Raw genomic sequence first — 16682 nt, 5'->3', positions numbered from 1 at the left:
GCTTCGGGCGCAGAAACGCGTCAAAGCCAGCGAAACCTTCCAAAAGTCAAGAGCTTTGGGGCAGGTTTTGGGATTGGAGCTTCCGTCTGGTGCCGGTGTCTGGCCCTGGGCCGGTGCTTTACCTGATCGGCTGTACTGAGAGGCAAAGATTTATTTCCTGCGTTATTTTTAAACATTTCTATACACAGGGAACTCCAGGACGACGAAAGGAGTCTGTGCTCTTAGGCTGAGTTTTGTTCCCTCTGGGTTTCTTTTTTTTAATATATTTAGTATCTGTCAGATAAAGTGATTTTAGGAATAAGGTTTTTCTGATATTGCCTCCCCTTTTGTTTACAGGAAATTGAAATCCTCTTAATTTTTAATAGGCTTACAAACCCCAATATTTCTAACCACAATTGTATTGGAACAAAAGATATCATAGCCATGCTTGTGTTAATGGTGTAAATACTTATTTAATTTACAGGCTTGTGGGATTATAGTGGAACTAATCAAAAGCAAGAAAATGGCTGGCAGAGCTGTGCTGTTGGCCGGGCCTCCTGGAACTGGCAAGGTATTATTTTTCTTTTTCAATATGAAATAAAGTATTCCCAAGTCTGTTTTGTTTTTATTTGTTGTTAAAACCATAGCCATTTTAGGATAGTCGTCACATCACATTTTCATCTACTGAAATTTTTTCTGTCAATCTATTGACATGGTTTCTTACTTTATATTTTGATTTTTGACATGTCATCAACATTGGCACAGTCCAGTGCTGTGTTCAGGCATCATTAAGTGTGAAACCACCTCTTCTAGGTTACCAAGTGTATAGGTGACAAGGTCACTGCCAGAAAGCCTTGGAACTTAAGTTTGTATTAAAAGCTTAAATAGCTTTTGCTTTAGTTTTGTGGTTGGTTTGTTTGGTTTTTTTTCACATGCTATTTAAGCCTTTTTGCATTTGTATCAGGTGTCAAATTCAGATGCCCAGTATTGTTTCTTGAAGATATAAGTCTTTGATAAAAGTCACTTTATGTGTGTCTAACTTGTTCTGAGGGGAGAAGGGTTATTTTATTTCTCACATATATGTCAGACAGAATAGTCCTAATATTAGATTGATAGTTGATATATGGAAGGAGATATGCTGAGGGAAGGTAATTTTGTGCAGAAGGAACCCTTTGTTAATTCTAGAAAACACTAATGTGCAGGGTTTGTTTTTGGTTGGTTTGTTTGTTTTAGACTGCTCTGGCTTTAGCTATTGCTCAGGAGCTGGGAAGTAAAGTCCCCTTTTGCCCTATGGTGGGGAGTGAGGTCTATTCCACCGAGATCAAGAAGACAGAAGTTCTAATGGAAAACTTCCGACGTGCAATTGGTAAGTTTCAAGAAAACAGAAGAGTTTACGTATTAGCATGATACTTATTTTGCTTTTTCCCAGTCATCTAAAAACAAAAAAGTTCTCAGTGGTCATGGTGGTTTTCAGATTATTTTATGTTCTCTTTTTTAGTGCTGCTTCTTCATTTAGTGAATCTCTTCCACACTTAGTGGAGTCAGGTTTTCTGTTTCCTCACATTCTCCTTTTCTCCTCCAGGCTCATCTGGTTTTGCCTGTGACTCTGAATAAAGCTGAAAGAAAAAATATTTTGTTTCTTACTTTGGCAGAAATATTTGTAGACAGGAAAAGAGCTCTCCTTTTTTTATTCTGGTGATTTCACCCTACTAAGTGAACAGTCTTATTCAGGGACTCCCAAATGGTAGTGTGAGCCTGACTTAGTGTTCCAGCAAGCACAAAGAGAGTTGCATGTCAACAAAATAAATACTTTAGCTTAACGTCTTCCCGAATTCTAGAGTGCTTTCACAAGCTTGATGTAAATTGGTTAAATTTGCAATGCAACCTCAGTGAGTATCTAAAATCTCTTATATGATGGCTGCTGACAGCTGATAAACGCAGTTAGAAGTGGCTCTGTTTTCTATGAGGATTGGCTAAAGATAGCTTAACTGATTTTAGTTCTGAAGGCATTAACAGTTAATTTTCCTGATTTCTTTACCACGTTTACCCTTGGACTTCATCTGAGTATTTGATGGCAGTAAGGTGAAGAAGTGTCTCAGTTCTGCAGTGAAACAAAAGTATTCCATTGACTTTTATAAGAAAGCAACTCTCAGTTGTCTCTAGTCTTCTAGTTACCATGAAGCTGGCAGGGCCTGGGGGAGGGAAGCCAGAGACTTGAGTAGTCTGCAATATTTCCTTGATGTGATGAAGTTCCCTGTCAGAGATCTGGAAACCTGAACCAACAGATGAAACTTGCACCGTCCATGTTGTCATTTCTAGAGACAGCAGCATTTTAACTCTCTGAGGTTTAACAGCCAGCTACATTGTTAGTTCCCTGCATTCTCTGAATGTCAATGGAGAGCCACTTCTAAACAAATATTGGTGTTAATGAAAGATGGAACTTCTTTTATTCCTTTCTGTTGAATTCCATGTCACATTTTCATAACACAGTCTTTATTGAATATTTTTATCAGCGTAAAAAAAAAATCTCTGAAATATCTCGAAGGACTAGTAACTGCTTTTTCTCATAATGGAACATTTTTCAATCATGTTTAAATCTCACTTACGGTTTTGCTCTGTACCTGGTAAATAAATAATTTACAAGGGTACATCTTAAAAGATCTTATTTTGTATGCACAGTGCAACATCAGCTGTGAATGGGTCCAAGAGAAGCTTCAGTTCACCTGGCAGCCAGTACCTCAAGTATTCATTTAGGTTTCTTTTTGTGTTTGGGTTTGTTTTGATGTGTTTTCTTCAGGGAGGAGTACAATTCCTTCTTTAGCAAGTTCTATAGAAATAATCTGTTGCTCATATTGTGCATTTTTATTTCAGAGGGTTTAGGCAAGTCAATTTATAACAATGATTGGGGTGTTAACATAAAATTTTTTTAACTTTTTTTTTTATTGGTCTTGGGAACAACAGAGTCTGACTAGTTTGGACCCATCACTATATTAGGAAACTGGAACGACCCCAAGTTTACAGAATTTTTAAATATCAGACTTGACATAGGCTCCTGGCCAATACTGCTTAGGGTATTGGTTTATAGTAGAGAGTTTATGATACTGGGGAAACGTGGAAGAACAGAGTGGGAAATGAGAAGATGAAACTGTTGTATGGGTTAAAAAATCTTCAGCTGAGAGAAATTTATCTTGTATAGAGCTTATTAGCAGCTGGCAGCGATGATGACAGTAGCTAATGTTAGAGCTCAGTTGCAGTGAAAAATAACTACAGGAATAACCGCTTAGATAGCATATCTGTTCCCTGTGTCTCCCAATTGTAACTGCCAGTAAATCAAACAAGCACTATTTAACTCCATATAGAACTATTGAACCAACCCATGAAACAGCCCACAACTGCTGCCTTAGGCTGTGCCTCTGATTTGTAAGTAGGAAATGTCTTTGTTAAAGAGCTCTTTTGAGAATGAAGTCCATAGTTAATACATGCAGATTCATTTGAAAACAAAGGATAATCAGCAGCCAGTTCAAAGCATCGATTACCTTTGTTCAGATCATGTTAATCTGTAAATATTTTCTCCAGCACATCTATATGAGCACAGTAGATGAGAGGTGTGCTTTTGAAGCAAATCTCTAGCGTGTCCTTGCCAAGTCTGTTTTGGTTTGCATTGTGGAGCAGGCTCTGAGCACACAAACTGCATTCATTCCAGATGAAATGAAACTGGAAGGTCTGCTCTAGCAGGATACAAAACGTACCCCAAACACGAGCGGGCTTCCAGTGTTTCAGAGCAGAATAAAACTTGTGTTGAAAGTTCAAAAACAAAATAGCAAATAAAGTAAAAATATAAATAGGCAAAAATAAAAAGGCAAAACAAACCTCTGAATGTCCACTTCTCACTACCAGCAGTTCCATGTTGCTTTGTATTCCTTGCATATGTAGCCTGTGTGATGCAGACTTGTCTAGGTCGGTTTTATAACTCAGAGGTTCATTAATTATTTTTGTCTGATGATTTGGTGTACCTGAAAAACATTTTAAACAATTACTGAAATTAACTTTGTCTAGAACTTTTTACATAGTGGTAAATAAGAGATGGCAACTAAGAAATTATAACATTATCCACAATTAACCTACTTGGTCGCATTTCAAATCCTAGTCTTAATTTGGGTCCAGTAGAGGGAGACAGACTCATTCTTGTCAGTTCTTTATATTCCCCTATCAGCAGCTCAAGATTACTGCTGAAGTGTCTGATCTATTTCAAAGCAAAATGAAAAGTTATGGAACAAGGAAAGTTTTATAAAGTCCTAATAGCCTCAGACTGGGCAGGATGACTTCCTTATATCTTGTTACAGCCCATTCATTATTTTTGGTATGGCATGTGTGTCTCATAAAATACTTTATAGACTCTCTTCAGATGTGGGTTCTTTGAACTTTTATGTAGTTAGAACATCTGCATAATTGTAGTGGTGGTGGTGATGGTGTTTTTTCTTTGGAACAGTCTCACTGTAAAACTCCTCAGCTCTATATTATTCATCAATTTAAAATAACTAATTACAATAGTTGTGGCTAGAAGATACCTAGATACTATGGTGATCGCTCAACTGCCTGAAAACCAACAAAGGATGTCATTTGTCAGCTATTTTGATATAGTTTTATTCATCATTATGGCAGATTCTGCTAAATTTTATCTAATTCCTTTTGCTATTAACTTGAAAAATATTTTAAATTATGCATTAACCATTTCTTAATTTTATGATGTTCCAAATCAACACCTGTTAGTCAATTTATGTTATTTTTAAGTCAGTTGCTAAAACTTACAGGGTTTTTATGAAGTTACTTCCTTCTCCTGTCATTTTCCTGTCTTTGAGGGGCTTTTCTGATGGTACAAAAATTGTGTAAAACTTGCAGTTACATTAGTGTCCCTGACCTTTAGTTTCAGAAGATGAACCATTTCTCTCCCTTCAGCATAGGGGAATAAATCAAGCAAATGCCCCTGTTAGGGGGAGGGAAGAGAGGGAGGATACAGATGTTTGCTTAAAGAACGAACAATAATGGACGGAAAGAAAAATAATTTCTTAGAGTTTAATAAGCTGCTTTGGCGGTCAGAACTTGGAGCCTGGAGCTCTTGCTCTGATGACACAGGATGAATATTCTCACTTAATATTGAAAAAGAGAATAATTGATCTTTCTGCTTTTGAAAGTAAAAAATTACCATTAAATGTAATGCAGCCTAATAATGCGTCACATTCTGTTGGCAGTCATGCAGTAGATTTCTGAGCATATACAGCCATTGATGTCTGTACTAAAACTATTCTGAACAATTTCTGGCAGGGCTGAGGATTAAAGAGACCAAGGAGGTTTATGAAGGAGAAGTCACAGAACTAACTCCATGTGAGACTGAAAATCCTATGGGAGGATATGGCAAAACCATCAGCCACGTAATTATAGGACTCAAAACTGCAAAGGGAACCAAACAGTTGAAGGTATGTATAGTGGAGTCTCAAAAATTTCCTTAAATATTTCATGTCTGCATCTTCTTTTTTTAGCACTTAGTTCCATTTCAACCTCTTGATCCTCATCTCTGTAGAGTGAGGATGCCAGGAGGCTGTTTTCTTTTGCTAGACAGCTTTGTCTTACTCCTGAACATAGACGTTTATCAGCTTTGTATAGAATATTTAGATGTTAGTCTTGTCTCCTGCTAAATGAAATTGGGGGTAAACTCTTTGCTCAGTTAGAAGCCCATGGTATTTTTTTACATTTGGTAGCACATACTTGTATGTCTTCAACAAGTTAACAGTGAGCTTAAGCAGGAAGACATCCTGATGCAGTTTTGCAGCATTACCAGTACCACAGAAAAATGGGCTTAGCAATCTGAACTATGATCTGTCTCAGTCTGTGATAAGCTCACTGTGACCCAGGCTATAAATTCATGTTTGCAGTAGTAGATCTATTAGAAAGGTCTTGTTTGGGTTTGTGTTCCTTATTTTTAACCGAATTTTTGAGGATGGTTTTGAGAAATCTTACCTGCTTCAGTACAAATTGTTCTTTCTGTCACATTCCTTCTTTCTACATAGGGAGATATGTTCTAGTGAATATTTGATAGAGAACTGGAAATTGAGCTGGTACATTGCCAGCTCAGACCCAGGCTCCCTTTGTTTCCTTGCACAAATCTCTGTCCATGTTGTTCAATTTCCCTGTCAGAGCGTGAGAGAACTGAAAGCTGTCTCTGTCCTTAAGTATCATCTTGCATTTGTTCACTCTGAAAACAATAAGACGCAGAGCAAAAGTGAATAAACATGTACTGAGAGAAACAAAAGCATCCAACGTATTCCACATCCACTCTCCCTCACACAGCTCCACAGGAAATAAAGAACATAATTCCATGCTATAGCCAGATTTTTTTATAAAAGTTTTGCTAGAAAGCAAGAGAAGTGCTGCTTCTTAGGTATAAATATATTGTCACATTACACAAAGGCATATTTTGTGATAGTAACTGGTATCATTATGTTTCTGCCACTTACCGTCACTTCCTTCAGAGAGCAGATTTTTTTTGGTAAGAAAGTAAGTTCTGTGTGTCTTCTTTCAGATTTATTCTGTATCACTACTCCAAGTGTTACAGCTTTATAAAATCCTAGAGGTATTGTTGGGGGGAGCTGCAGTTTAATTTTTTCTGGTGGAAGTGAGCTTTAGACTAAGTTTCTTTTCCTGGATTACCATAACAATACGGAACTGTTTTGACCAACTGCTTTTGCTGTTCACTTGCCTGCAGCTGGACCCAAGCATATTTGAAAGCTTGCAGAAGGAGCGAGTGGAAACGGGTGATGTTATTTACATTGAAGCAAACAGTGGAGCCGTCAAGGTAAAAGAAAAAAGTTCTGCACTTTTATGCAGGTGTCTGTGTTCTTGAAGACCTTTCTCTGCCTTTTTCAGAAGGCTCTCCAATTTATTAACCTTACTGACATGAAATGGTGACATGGAAGTTTTAAAAAGAGCCCAATGTTTTCCTTATCTGCAGAGAAAATTCTCTCTTGCACTGAAAGAACATGGTCATCTGGTTCACAATTAAGGTCATCTGGCAAGGAAGCTATCACTGATGCTGTCTGGATGAGTTTTTTTTTCTGTAAGATCAAGACATCTTTAAGGGAAGAAGGGGAAAAACCAAGCAACTTTAGTCATTTCCAGGCTGACATGTGCAGTGTGTTTAATCTTTCTTTTATCGCTTTGGTACTTTCTCCACAAGATATATACATGTAGAAGGGAATACTGCATTAGTTAGCATTCTTTTCATATCTGATTTAGAAAGTAGCATACAGCAATACTTGCTGTTTAATGGATGAGCATAATATTTTGTATCATATAATAAATCACCCACCTACAAAGGAGTCTTGAGTAGTTCTCCCAATCTCTAGTTAATCTGCTGGATTTGTCCTTTAGCAAAAACTCCATACGGTTAAAAGAAGGGGAGAGAGGAATGGAATATTCTAACCACTGAAAACATCAGGTGTTTTTCAACAGTTTTTGAGCTTTGATCAGTAGATAGAGTATGCCTGTTGCGAAGCAGGGAGGGGGATGTCTGAGTTGTCAGATGAAGCTTGTCAGGACTGGGATTGTGAACTAAGCCCTTTATCAAGTTCGTGTCACTCAAGGTTTTGGCACTGAAACTAATTCTATACCTGGGTTTCTCTTCTTTGCTTTTCCTCAGAGGCAAGGCAGGTGTGATATCTATGCTACGGAATTTGACCTTGAAGCTGAAGAGTATGTTCCCTTGCCAAAGGGTGATGTGCACAAGAAAAAGGAAATTATTCAGGATGTCACTCTGCATGACTTGGATGTGGCCAATGCTCGACCTCAGGTATCTGAGTCCACAGAATAAGCCTTTACAGAAAAATGATTTGACATAGATGTGACAGTTAGTAGAATAATCAAGGAAATTTAGAAAGTTGAGCTGTCCTAAATCATCCTCAAAGACTGAACTATAGGAAAAGCAGCAGATGTTACATGGTGAAGGCCAGTCTGCCTCTCCTCTGGAGGGAGGTCATGCTGCAGTTGGCTACCTCAGTGCCTTGCCATATAGGTTATAGGGTTAGGGTTTATGTGTCTCTGCTTGATGTCCCTGCTTCCTTCCTATCCTCTTGTTAAATTTACTTGTGACTTTCAGCAGGGCTCTGAAACATACTGCAGAAAAAAAAATGAAAACAGAATTACTCCTTGCTGCATCTTAAGCCCAGTATTGAGAGAATTCTACCTATGTGATAAATAAAAACCACTAACAATATTGTATCTTTGTTTAAAGGCTGGCATCTTTACAGCATGATACTACAAGTCCTTAACCTACTCCAGAATAAAAATCCTTTTTTCAACAAAATCATTTACACAATAAAAATCAAAGTGTTCAAAACTCTTAAAACTCGGCATAACTCAGAACTTTCTGTGTTTACAGGTTTAACACCCATCGTGTGCAGGCAACCCAAATCTCTCTGTTCCCTAACAATTTTATGAGCTGCTCTGACTTTTTTTTTTTTTTAAGAGGATACCTCATTTGGGTTTTTTATGTTCTCCAAATAAATGTGTCCAAAGAATGGGTGAGAGGGTAGCTAAGCTGCAGTGAAGTGACCTTAACTTCAGAAAATTATCAGCCACTGCTGATATCAAGTTAACCACAAGAAACGACTCTAACCAATTCCTGGTTTACAAAATTCTCATGGTAGGTGTTCACTGCAAGATGTCACAGCTGATCTGTAACTTTATTTTTCTAGGGTGGTCAAGACATCCTTTCTATGATGGGACAATTGATGAAGCCTAAGAAAACTGAAATTACTGGTATGAATCCTGCCCAGTATTTTTTGACCAATATGATCTATATGTTTGCCTGTTAGGAAAGGATTAAAAATAGGGTTATTCATCCACTATCTCTAAGTAAATGCCTATGTGATATTTATTCATAAATATTCAGATTTCAAAAAGCAGTGATAGAGCTTCCAGAATTGCAGTGGCTGAAAACAGTGCCAATATATTACTGGTTCACACACAGAGTGATAAAATATACCCTGTACTCTGCACCTATCTTCCTGGGGAGAAAGAGGTTAAAACCCCTTTTCCTCAAAACACTCCTGCCAGAGAATGTACGGTTCACACTTTGACAAAGAGCCAAACTGAACAACAACAACAAAAACAATCTAAAAAACTTTGGATGCATGCTTATGTGAAGCAACTGTACTGAATGTCTATGGAGTAGAAAAATGGCTTCTAAATACTCCAACCTTGGTTTGGTTTGGACGCCTCTATAGCAGCATTCTGTTGATCTGGTGCTCTGAGTGTACTGATGCTTTTCCTACATATAGATCTTCGGAGAAAAAAAAAAATCTACAGAAGGATCTATTCAGATCTGTTTTCCTTTTTTGCTTTGAAAGAAATGGTGTTTCAGTAAGTGACTATCTAAATTTAGATCAAAGTGTGTTTCAATACCTAACTTGAACAGCAGTCTTTTGAAGTATTTCTTCTGTTCCAGAGGTCACTTTGCTTATTCTAATGCCGGATTTATCAATGTAACATCTTGCATAGCTTTGAGATCCGTGTGTTCACAGAAATTTATAGAGCCCTATTTTTTTGATTGTTGCACACATCTTTGCTGAAATACAGTAGCAGTATTTTATTCTATCAGTTGTGTTCTTTTCAGCCGTGCTTGGAAACTTTGTCAAGTTTCATGCTTTAAACTGGGGTTTGTCTGACTGCCTCCCCTGCCAAACTCCACAAACCCAAAAAAATCATTGTTTTCCACAAGCCATGTGAGGGCATAAACTCCTCCAGTGAAGTGCCAGAAGTTCAGTTTAGAGGTGTTTTGTTGCACAGATGCCTCCCCAATACAGAGAATGCCACAGAATTCTAGTGTCACTTAGATTTTTCCCTATGGCACCAACTTACCAAACCATGAAAAAGTTGAAGGGGAATTTTACTTGCTTTAAGTCTTTCATACAGACCTACAGTTCATTGGCAGAACAACTAACAGTTTCTTTTTGTTCTCAGACAAACTTCGAGGAGAGATCAATAAGGTGGTAAATAAATACATTGATCAAGGCATTGCAGAGCTAGTCCCAGGTGTGCTTTTTATAGATGAAGTTCACATGCTGGATATTGAGTGTTTCACATACTTGCACCGAGCACTGGAATCTTCTATTTCACCTATTGTCATCTTTGCTTCCAATCGAGGAAACTGCATTATCAGGTATGAGGCCTAAAGCTGAATTTTCCAGTTTGCATTGGTCCATAAACCTTGAGATTGGCTGTATCAACAGAGTTATCATCTTTGAAGGCTTTTGTCCTTGATAACTGACATCTGTGATAATCCCCAGGTTACAAGCTGCATCAGTGCTCAAGAACTGCTTGTGAGCTTCATGATGGAGCAGGCATTTATTGCCAGGCTGACTGAGTTAAAGCAGAATGGAATTCCTTCTTTTATTTCCACTGCCTCATCCCTCTTTCTCTAACAGCTTCTGAATTGTCTTATTTCCTGGGTGATCTGTAACACTTATCTTTCTCATTGGATATCTCAACACATCTGTTGTTTGCACATTAGGGAACACCAGAGCTACAATCCTCTAATGTCATAGTTTCTTGCTTCTTCTGGATCATTTTGCTGTTGGCTGTCGTCAGTGCATCAGACTTAAACTTCCTGTTATTACTGTTTAAAGGATGTCACAGTTCAGCCTCTCCCTACCTTTCATTTTTTCCTGCTATGTTGCTATGTTGGGCTGGCATTTTGTGATTTTTTTTTTTTTTTTTTTTTTGGTCATGCCAACTAACTTTTTTTTCATCTCCACTGCAGTTCGTGCCTCCACTTCAATATTCTCCACCCACACGACGCATTCTTTGCACATTCAGTAAAAGTGCTCTCCTCTTTCAGATTCTTCCTTAAGTTCTACTGCTAATTTGTGGTCTAGGTCTAATTATGTCTAAACAAGCTGTCATTAGCAATGATTGCTACTCTTTAAATTGATTTAATGCAGCTACGTAACCAACTATTCCTTTCCTTCTTAGTAGCTCATCTGGTATTAATTTTTCTCTGCTGGCATTGCTTAGTCCTTCAAAAATGTTAAATTTATCACCTTAAGATGGACATTGCAGCACTCTCTTTGCAAAGGCATAAAAAGGTTGTCTTAGGAAAGTAGAGCAAATAGAGATGCCAGCAGGGGATTCACCACAGATGTTCTGGAAAAACTATGATGTAAGAAAGGAAGATTTCCATAGAATAGTTGTATCTAATATTGTTAAATTAAGTCCTAAAAAGCAAGTTCCTCACTGTATACTAGTACCTCAGGTAGTTAGTGATTCTCTGATTTGCCTGCTGATGGATCTTAAAAGGGTAAGGGGAAAATAAATTGTACATTTAAAAAAAAAATTTGTAATTAATGGTAAAATTAATTGTACAGTTGATTCTGTAACCTCATTAAGAGAGGGAGTCACTTCAGAGAAGAGAACACCATCTACTCAAGACTACAGCACATGATTGCAGGGCATTTCAGTTCATTTCTTAATGGAGGACCATGGCCCAAGTTGCAGTGTCTGAACACTAATAAGTAGAGTGGTTTGGGATCTAGATCCTGCTCTGCCCTGCATGCACAGACCTGCACTTCTCAGTTTGCTGGATTGCAGGCATGGAATGTAAACCACTGCAGTATTCATTGGAGGGACTGGGAAAAGGATTGAACAGACTAATGGCTTATTCAGGAAGAGAGGATGTTCTCCAAATAGATGATAATGTGTATAATTTCTACTGATACTGCTAAACAGCTTAGTAAGAATGGTTTGTTCATTCTTGGAAGATACTTTGGAACATGAGGTAAGACTGTATTGTAAGATACAATGCAGGGAAACATGAAGGAAAGCAACGCCTCTAGGCATTTTGGAGTGCCATGTTAAGAGCTCCAGAATTAGTATTTGTTTCTTTCAGGCTCTCCCTTATGACCCTAAGAATAGTTAGAATGTTTCCTGTCTCCATCTAGGGGGTGTGTCTCTGTGGAAAAACACAAGGATTGTAAATTAGTAGTTGTGTGATCACAGCTGATTTTAGTAAAATCAATGTACTGAACTGAGAATTCTTAGTAGCAGATCTCTTTGTGTGGTTTCTCCTCCAGAGGCACAGAGGATATAGTGTCTCCTCATGGACTACCACGGGATCTGCTGGACAGAGTGATGATTATCCGAACCATGCTGTATACACCCCAAGAAATGAAGCAGGTATGCAGAGCATTTTAAGAGAAATTCTACAAGATCTCTGAAGCTTTAGTCTGCCGGGATGACTGCTGTGTCTCTGTATATTCTGTAGCTATAGAGCTGTTTGACACTCTGTGGCCACCAGGGTTTGTGCCAGAAAGCTTACTGCTTCCTAAATGCTTGCTGCCTTAGCAACCATTTACAGTAAGCTGGTGAGAACTGTGTGTGCAGCTCCTCTGTGTGATCTGCACCCACCGATGAGTTGTAGGGAGAAGTGTATCCAGAGCTGAAAGTGACATCTCACCCCCATGAAATAAGAATTATGGCTGACCTTCTCTTGTGCAGATGTGCTTTCCATAGTTTGCAGCTTCTAGCAGGTTGTGCTTTTGCAGTTGGGATGAGATGAAGCATCACATTTCGGGACTTTTGATCCCAGACCTCCACACAGGAGCTGGGAGGGGCTGAGGAATGCAGTTTCACACACTGTATTTTTGCCTCTGTGCACTGCACTATTGCTTTAACCTACTACAACTGCCTGTTGAAACTTGGAGGATGAGAGATTGATGCTCCTAGTCAAGTTTGGAAATGTAAGCACAGTAGGTGTTGCAGAGATATGCTTCTGAGTGCCCCAAACTTTTCCAGTGGGGCCATCACAATGTATTGTGTATCGATTATAATGCTTGGGTGCCATTATGATGCTTCGTGTCAGAGATCCCCCTCATTAGCGTCTCAATGCTGTGAAGTGACACAATCCAGGAGACATTAGGGTTTATCATGTCAATTCATTGTATTATGTGAGAGATAGTGTCAATGGAGGAGAGCATTGTCATGAGATAATGGTCTCCTCCTGCTGGGTAAGTGCCAAGGTGAAGCCGAGGCATTTATCGAATATAAAGGTGGAGGCAAAGCTTCGTTTCACTGCCCTCGAGGAGCTTTTCACATACAGCTGTCCTGAGCCGTCTTTTTATAGCCTTAAAGGACACTTCAGAGCATTATGGTATAGATCACAGGGGAAGCAGCCCAGTGATTTAATAATACAATTATGTTTTGCCTGTATATAAAACAAATTTTAAGGCATGACTAACTTAAAAGACTGTTGTCTGGACTTCCCTATACTCTGTGTGGATTTCATGTGGTTAGGGTAGTACAAGTGTGTACTCCTGAGTCACCTAATACCTGCCTAGTGTCCTGTATTACCACGCAGATAATACCCTTCAAGAGCTTGTTCTGAGCTGTTGATTTTCAGAAGAGCTGGGTAAGTGCTGTGATTTCCACTCTCCCCAGGGGTGAGAGAAAGGAAGCATTTACAGTAGCATTTCCTAAAGCTAAAAATAGAGTCCAGACATTATGTCCCATAAATCATGTTCCCATAGTCAGATAATCTTATTTTCCCTTAAAGGAAGACTTTTGAATGACTTCTCTTGGGAAAAGAGCAGGAGCTATTACACTTAACTTCAGTTTCCAAGTAAATACAATTGAAGGGGCTTAAAGATAAGATGTCCATAAACTTAGTTCTGTTGTTTTGCCCCCGTTTTTCTTTCATGTTAGGGAGAAGTTTTCCCTGCTGTTTTTTCTGTATGAGACTTTGCTCTGGCCTTTCACAACTGATTTGTTTAACAGCGCAGGAATTGTCCCTGTATCTACTGAAAATTTGTTCATAACAAGTTCAAAGTATTTCTCTTTGTGTTGGCGAAATAGAACCACCATTGTGCGGTGCTGCTCTGAAAGCAAGACCCACTGTTACCTTAGTGCAACCAAAGCAGGGAGAAAACTGACTTTTGTGCATATTCTAGTCAGGTATTGTTGTAACCAAACTTTTTTTGTGTACATGCCTGCTGTTAGATACAGTGGTTATAGCTGGGACGACTTCTTCCTAGTGTATTTTACCTGGTAAACACTTTTTTCCCTATTTCATAGCAGCTTGCTTATATATCAATTTTCTGGCTTAATGGCTTGGGCCACAGTCCTTCAGCAAGGTTCTGCCATGTCACAAAATAAGAAGTTATTGTAAAAAACCAAAAAGGTTATTGAAGATGTGGCATTCAAGATACTTTGTTTCTAGCAGGGGAAGGAAAAAGTAGCAGTATTTGAATGAAGGGGAGGTGATGTTTACGTGATCTAAAAGATAGAAAAAAAAACCCTCCAATCATCAAATGCAATTTGCAGCAGTGTTGCAAATATTCAGAATTAATATCTCAATGCAACTTGCTGCCATTTCAAGCCCCTCTCTTTTACTCTCTTCCTTACCATGACTCCCCTAGCGCATTTTTATGGCTTTAATTTAAAAGAGTGCTTCTTGATATCTTGTTTACAAAGCTGACAAAGTGAAAAATACCTGTATTATATGAGGCTTGCAGTTCCAGAGTTATCTCAGCACTACAACACAACATCATTATCCAGTCTGCCCCTTATCACTCAGCTGGTAATACAGCCTACCGAGAGACTTGTGCCACTTTCGTTACAGCTTTATATGCTCAGGCTTATTGGTGATATCTTGCTCTCCAACTTTGTAAAGATCTTCAACTGGTACAAGCCTGAGACTGTTCTTGAAAGATTAGATTCTTCTCAGTGATTTTTTTTTTTCTTCTACTTCTTGCAGAAATAGGTGAAACATAGAAAGTAACTTTTGATTTATTTTACTATCTTCTTGTCAATTGAACAAAAAGTGTGTTGTGAGCTAAAGAAAGGGCATAGCTTTCTGTAGGGCTTTTTTGGAGGGCTGTACTGTGTAGCAGCAGTGATACACTGCAAAATTCAGTAATTAACTGGTGTAGCTGTCCAGAAAACTGTCACTTACTTCCTGCATACTTTTTCCATTTTCTTGTATAAATTTTCATATTCTGCTGCTTATTAGTAGCTAAGACTTTGCTAACTATGAAGAATTATTGTGAAGGGTTAGTAGTCCAGACACATTGTTTTACCTGCCTTTTGTGATAATCAATTTTTCAACATTATATTTGCCTATTCAAAGACTTTAGAATTCTACAGGTTCCAGTTTAGTGATAAGTTACACAGGGCTAACCCTCCACATTGTCTCATTGCTAAGCTGACAGAGTTTCCAGAGACTAAGCTGAGTAGTTTACCATGCTAATTGTTTGGGCTGGTACCTCACTTACTCATTCATCCCAACAGATCATAAAACTTCGTGCTCAGACAGAAGGAATTAATATTAGCGAAGAATCTCTAAACCATTTAGGGGAAATTGGTACCAAGACAACCTTAAGGTAAGTTGAGTGCAGTTGGCTTTTCTCCTAAGCATGACTGGGTCTAGAAGCACTGCAGGATGGCTCACTCTTGGCAGTGAGACAACCCTCTCTCATGCAGTCATGTGGTCTGTTAAAAACAGTGCTAACATTAAAAAAGAGTGGTAACCTGCCCCTTTCTTCCTTCAAGGAGTGTATGTGCTGGAGGGTCTTGCAGACTTTTTGTACTGCTGGTAGAGCTGTGTGTTTCCTAACAAATCTCCCACCACTACAGATACCAGTTCACTGGGATGCACTGAATTGTAATTATTCATCCATTTCTGTTTGATCACAGGTATGCTGTGCAGTTACTGACCCCAGCTAACGTGCTTGCCAAGACTAATGGGAAAGACAGCATTGAGAAAGAGCATATTGAAGAAATAAATGAACTTTTCTATGATGCCAAATCCTCAGCAAAAATCTTGGCTGATCAACAGGAGAAGTACATGAAATGAAGAGTTTATCATGTTAGATGCTTTGAAGTAGCTTTAACCATTATACCCAGGTCTGGCTTAGTTACTGTTACATGTTAATGGTTTGTCTCTTTTGGGACAGAAAAAATACTGAAATGTTGGACTGCTTTCTCAGGGCCTATTAGCCAGCATTCCTATCTCGTTATCACCAATAAGATGCTCTGTGGTGTCTGTGTAACATCTTAGTCTTCCTTTTACGAGCATATATATGGAATGAATAGCACTTGGCCCACCAGTTTTCTCTTTGGATTTCATTACAGAAGAGCTGCAACTGAAGCTGATGCTTAAGAGCAGACTATGTTCTTTATGAATGTTGTTTAAAATAGTTTCCTTTTACAGTTGAGAACATTTGTTTTTGAATCAAAGTTTGTCTGAAGTGTTCTATAATAAAACATTTCAAGAATATTGGAAGCTTGCATGTGTTTGCCCTGAGTGTTGACCTGCCTAAAGAAGCAGTCAAAACAAGCCAGAATTAAGAAAGCCAAATGTGAGTAAAGCGGATCTGCCACACAAAAATAGGTCTACAGCAAAGAAAAGAAGTAGTAGTGGGATCTTTGTAAAGTGTTTACTTTTTTGTAGGTCTTGGGTTTTATTTCCTGAAGACTTGATCAGAGAATGCAGAAATAGATAGTAGTAATTATCTTGGCCCTATTTAAAGCCTTTCTTCCAGAGTAACTTAGGCTTTTTTGGGTTTTCTTAGTGCAGATTAAATAAAAATTGCTTTCCATCATGGTTAGCTATTTTTTCCACTATGTTCTGTCCCTATTTTCTTGATCACCTAGGATTA

At 38.5% G+C, this 16682-nt stretch overlaps 1 protein-coding gene across 1 annotated transcript; it reads left to right on the top strand.

Moving 5' to 3' along the window:
• Positions 1-463: 463 nt before the first annotated feature.
• On the top strand, positions 464-16306 carry RUVBL1 (RuvB-like AAA ATPase 1; the record flags this gene model as incomplete). The annotated part of the gene is made up of 10 exons (XM_008944946.1): positions 464-550; positions 1213-1345; positions 5302-5453; positions 6740-6829; positions 7673-7822; positions 8727-8790; positions 9994-10192; positions 12102-12204; positions 15313-15404; positions 15718-16306. Coding segments are annotated over 10 exons (1230 nt in total), but the record flags the coding sequence as incomplete, so codon positions are not given.
• Between the last annotated feature and the right edge of the window lie 376 nt (positions 16307-16682).

The sequence above is a fragment of the Merops nubicus genome, unplaced genomic scaffold (assembly GCF_000691845.1).
Source record: "Merops nubicus isolate BGI_N331 unplaced genomic scaffold, ASM69184v1 scaffold36127, whole genome shotgun sequence".
NCBI classification, from domain to species: Eukaryota; Metazoa; Chordata; class Aves; order Coraciiformes; family Meropidae; genus Merops; species Merops nubicus.
The sequence above is the reverse complement of the archived record's forward strand: the minus strand, read 5'-3'. Positions and strand labels throughout refer to the sequence as shown.